Source organism: Monopterus albus, unplaced genomic scaffold (assembly GCF_001952655.1).
Source record: "Monopterus albus unplaced genomic scaffold, M_albus_1.0 scaffold226.1, whole genome shotgun sequence".
NCBI lineage: Eukaryota > Metazoa > Chordata > Actinopteri > Synbranchiformes > Synbranchidae > Monopterus > Monopterus albus.
The window spans coordinates 543,941-548,827 of record NW_018128106.1 but is presented as its reverse complement, the minus strand read 5'-3'; the positions used below and the strand labels follow the sequence as shown (position 1 = coordinate 548,827).

General features: G+C 41.7%; 1 protein-coding gene across 2 annotated transcripts in view; it reads right to left on the bottom strand.

Annotated features, from left to right (window-relative positions):
- Window positions 1-790: 790 nt before the first annotated feature.
- Window positions 791-4,887, bottom strand: part of nfx1 (nuclear transcription factor, X-box binding 1) — an 11,253-nt gene continuing 7,156 nt past the window's right edge. Inside the window, exons 15-22 of one of the 2 annotated variants that reach the window (XM_020619789.1) lie at window positions 4,677-4,887; window positions 4,156-4,229; window positions 3,984-4,085; window positions 2,836-2,973; window positions 2,619-2,685; window positions 1,497-1,642; window positions 1,306-1,410; window positions 791-1,118 (exon numbers count right to left, since the gene is read on the bottom strand). The exon at window positions 4,677-4,887 is cut by the window's right edge and continues 178 nt beyond it. In XM_020619789.1, coding sequence (XP_020475445.1) covers window positions 1,043-1,118; window positions 1,306-1,410; window positions 1,497-1,642; window positions 2,619-2,685; window positions 2,836-2,973; window positions 3,984-4,085; window positions 4,156-4,229; window positions 4,677-4,887 — 919 coding nt within the window. In that variant the 3' untranslated portion in view covers window positions 791-1,042. Of the gene's footprint in view, window positions 1,119-1,301; window positions 1,411-1,496; window positions 1,643-2,618; window positions 2,686-2,835; window positions 2,974-3,983; window positions 4,086-4,155; window positions 4,230-4,676 lie in introns of those variants that run through there. The other variant, XM_020619790.1, reaches the window with a different exon arrangement.

The following is a 4,887-nucleotide window of genomic DNA, read 5'->3' as shown; positions in this document are numbered from 1 at the left end:
TGTAAAATCTCCAAATTTGACCAGCAGGAACAACAAAGTAGATATTTTGGCTTGAAATATTACTGTATGATTGACTGCTTATGAAATAATCAGGTTTTGTTTGTAGATGGACTAATCAATTAACACCAGCTCTATATAGGAACACACTTTAGAGAAACATAAAATTTAGGATTTTTGACAGTCACAATGAAATTAGCTTGCTTGGCAATGCTACAGAAATATTGTACTGACAGCATGAAAAACAAATATGATGGAGTTTTTGTTAATTATGAGCACTTTTGCTAATATTGAATAAAAGATGCAAATCTGCAAGTGTCAGCGCAGGATGGTCCTGATTTATGTTATGTCAGCATATTAACAACTCAAATGAGTCAGCATTTAACCACTCAGGCTGCAGGGGTGGGAAATGAAACACTCCATCAGCCAGAAGAGAACAGCTTCACCAACACCTGAATCCACATCGGGTCCACAAGTGCTGAAAGTGACTTCACACTTCGGCGGAGGACGACTCAGGACGTGCCACATCTGGGTCATAAACAAAGCTTTTGCTCCGCAGCACCGCCAACGCTTTCCCACCCACAAACTCAGTGAGCAGATGTTTACTACTGAAGCCTTGGCTCAATACCAGCAGAAGGAACAAAATATATCCCATGGCAGAAAAACTGCTTTGTATATTGCTGGACCTTCATCCACTAAAAGCTGAGACATTTTTATGAGAAGGGATTCGATTTTGAAGCTGACGCATTAAATTCATAATATTTAATATGTTGAATAACTCATTTTTTTATTAAGTTGGCTTCAAAAGCTGAACAGCTACAGACAGAAGTGGTAAAGAAAACACTCAGGCGCTTTTCAGATTGATCCAATAAACTCTTGATTGACTTTAATATCCACAATCAAAAGGAAGACTTGACTCAGATTTCATCCTGTGACTGTTCCCTGCAGGCAGTCACATCTTATACAATTTCATCTGATTATGAAGCCAGGGGAATTCTTTGGACCTTGATAGCATTAATCAAATGAGATTTTCTTTGGCCTCACATTAGTCCTGAACATCAAAATAATCTATTAAAGGCTCTTCTTTAACCATCTTCGACCAGGTGCTTCCACTAGCAGCCCTAGGAGGAGAATCACAGTGAACATGAGTCACAAACACAGGAAGATGTGAAAACTAGAGACAAGAAAAACCAGTTTTAACTCATCCTTTTGTTGAAGTACTTAAAATGAGTGAGGAGTTCAGTGTGATGGCTGAGAACATTGGGACCTTCATTTACAGGACAGACTCCATAAGCACAGACGACTTACTTGCTGCTGTGTTGTTTGATATGAGCGATAGGAGGAGGTGCTCTAACAGCCGTTTCTTTCTCTATCAGTGACGTCAGGGTTGAGTTTGGACAGAGCGACTTCCCCCTAGAATGAACAAGATTACACAGGCACATCCTTAAATCTACAGTTACATTTTACTTCTCTGTGTTTACATTTGGGAACAGTCCTACTTGTGGGCTGTAATGACCACGTTGCGTTTGGGCTCGCTGTCGTAGCTCACGCTCTCCACGCCGTAGACTTCGGCCAGCTCATGGATGATCTTCCGGTGTTCTCTATTCATAGGTGGGAAACAGTGACTTCTCTTCGGCTGTTTTCCCTGCAGATGTTAATGATGACACGTTTGTCATTAGTCTCACATGAATCAGCTTTACTGCTGAGCTAACTTGCCAGACTTAAACCTAGAAAACACACAGAAATGTTGAAAAATGTGCAGATGTAAAGGCCATGACACCAATATTCATCTTTCTAAAGCTGAACTATAACTAAAATGTCTTCTCTAATCCAGCTGTTTCCAAAAAACCTCAGAGATCACAAGATGATTAACGGGAGTAGAAAAACATGTTAAGCCTCTAGAAAGTATTGAAATAAATGAATTCATAATTTGATGGTGAATCTAAGTGTTTAATAGTGCTGTATGTGAAATGAGCCAGAGCCAGGAAACTTGGGGACAATGAAATCAAGCAGGTACTACTGATGTAACATTAACTAGAGTGCAAGCTTAATCCGTTTTTTTCTCAGTCACTGTTTCACAAGAGCAGTGGGCTCCCGACACAGCCACCAGAGAGAGCGTCATCCAAACTGTTTGGACCACCATACGGCACAAAGACACACTTAGGCCACGCTCAGACTGAGTTTCAGTGGTGTGAAAAAACAAAACAAAAAACACATCGTTGTCCATTCATTTCAATGGAGGATTGTGTTCATCACAGCCAACAGGTCTGGCAAAATGATATAGCCCGGTGCAGAGAAAAAGTTGGATCTGGTTCAACCTTTTCTGAACCAGATGGTGACATCATCCAGCAAAGGCGCTGTGTTGACCAATCACCTAAGGGGGATGGTCAGAACATGGACGCTCACGAAGAGAAATTTGTGCCAAAGTCGAGTAGGCTATGTTAGCAGCATGGCTAACCAAAATACAATGGAAATGTGAATGAAGCCACTCACGGCGACTTGTCACAACATGGCTGTATCATACACACTCTCTTCACTCTCCAGGCAGCCCCTTGTGTAAAAACACAGCAGGGAGTTGCATCTTACCACACTCGGGCTGAACACCCACTTATTCATTTTACCTTATTAACAAGCTCAACAAGATTCTTGATGACCTCTTCAACCTCTGTGACAAACTTCAGGTCTTTCCTGAAAAGCAAGGAAACAGAGCTGAGCGATGAGGTTTTAGTAACATGGTTATTCTGCATTTATTGGCTGTGAGAAACAATTGTGAAAAACACGGCTTGGTGTAATAACTTAAGAGCTAATAATAGTCAGATATAGGTGTCAAATATAGACCTGGCGTCATCTTTGAGGCTGTCGCTGTATGCAGAGGCGGAGCGAACATTGAAGGGGTCAGAAGACGGATCTATCTTTAAAGCCTCAGCCAAGCGCCTGTTTCTCTCCAAAGTAGCACATTCTTGGTCACATTCAAGCCTGAGAAACATAGGTCAGCATTTGCATCATGATATAGTTTGAGGTGCTAAAGTAATACCTCTTACAAACCGATCATCCTGAGTGGCTGAGTCTCTGATCAATTATTTAAATATTAATTTAGAAACAAACGTTTTTCAGTCATGTTGGACAGAAAACCCATTTCTATGCAGACGAGCATTATATAAATAATGTTTCATTATTGCTAAAAAAAATACTTGCATCAATGCAGGCTTCACAACACCTCTTTACTGCAAAGGATCACCACTAATGAGCTGTTTCATGGATCATCTTGTGTATGAATCTTGAAATAGTCAGGCATTAAAATCTCTTTAACACAAGATTTTACATTTTGATTTCAACCAATGTGACTTTAAAGCAATGCTCAATTTACCTACTGAAATAACTCGGATGTGATTATTTTCCCTTGAGTTGACTCAGATCTGATCTTTTCATGGATGTGAACAAACCAAATCTGATTTTCTCAAATCAGATCTGGGCTACTTGCATATGTGGGTCCTAGATCTGATTCATATCCGATATCTGACCATCTGACCTCTGTTGATGATGAGATAAAAATTCATGAGGGTTTTCCCAACGTCTCACTCCACTGTGCATATCGCCTGTCTTCAGTCAGCGTCGACCCCTTGCAGACCAGTAAAAAATAACATAAAGGAGAGCAACAACAGTGACGGGGGTCAGTGAAGAAATGAGGACATTTCACATTTGTTGGACAGTTACAGAAGCTTCCGATCATGCCAAACTGGAAGGAACATTTCGTAACCAAGCAGTTTTTGACCGTCGCACAAATGTTGTCGTTATTCCTGTACACATAAATCTGTAAACTTAAATCTGTGGATGTGTGATGGACTAGGTGCTCAGCTGTGTTCAAATTGGAGCTGGATACGTGTCGCTTAGAAACATCAACATAAAAAGATCAGATCTGACAGAAAATCGATCAGAATTGAGCATGAAGGGCTGTGTTAGGCTGTGCTTGTCCTCCATTGCTCTACCTCGTCTGTTTCAGCTCCTTCTTGGTGAGAAGCGGGCCAATGTCCATGGAGTCACCAAGCTGCATGTCAGAGAGCTTACTGGCCATGGCGATGGTTGCGTACCTGCAGTGCAGAGATTTAAGAACATTTCAATCAGTCCATGTGCAAAACTTAAACAAACAGCTTAACTGACCTTTGATATGAACTGGCTGCCTCTGCGCAGACCACAGTTTCCTTTCTTCGCCCACAATCGCACTGTAGTGCTACCTGTGAAGAGTGTGAAGAATTAAACTCCAAAAATGACAAATACCTACCGGTACATCCTTTGTGACAGTTTGACACTGCTCATATGAGAAATTGCAGCAAGTATGAAAGGTCTCAGTTAGGTTTTTGTCTTTGCAGGGCTACCATTGACATGCCAGTCCAAATAAACCACATATGACAGTTACACATTATAAAAGAAGATGTCATCAACTGTTAGTAGTCTCCATGTATCCAAGAGGAACAGAGGAAATGCACAGCTATGTGACACATTCACAGAACTGAATGTATTCACTAAAATATTTGTCAGGATAATAAATTGTTACACTGAGGAGAAACTTTTGATTCCTCAACTTTCCATGAGTCCAAGCCTCAGTATAACAAAGACCATCTGCACAACTTGTTTTTCAGCCACTGGAATTCCAGCTGTTGGCCAGTGGCAGAGTTTCGTACCTTGGATGTGCAGGTGGTGCGTGGGCAGCTGCTGCCTTTATGACAGGGAGCAGAGCATGGGTGGCCACAGTCTGGACGAGGCAGCATGCATGGCTGTTCACACCTGCCCTCTGCCAAGCAGTCACCTCTGTGGCAAATCCGCCTGCAGTGGTGCATTTCACACGGCAGCTCTTTATTACATATCAGGCCACAAGAAATGTCCTGCAGGTGG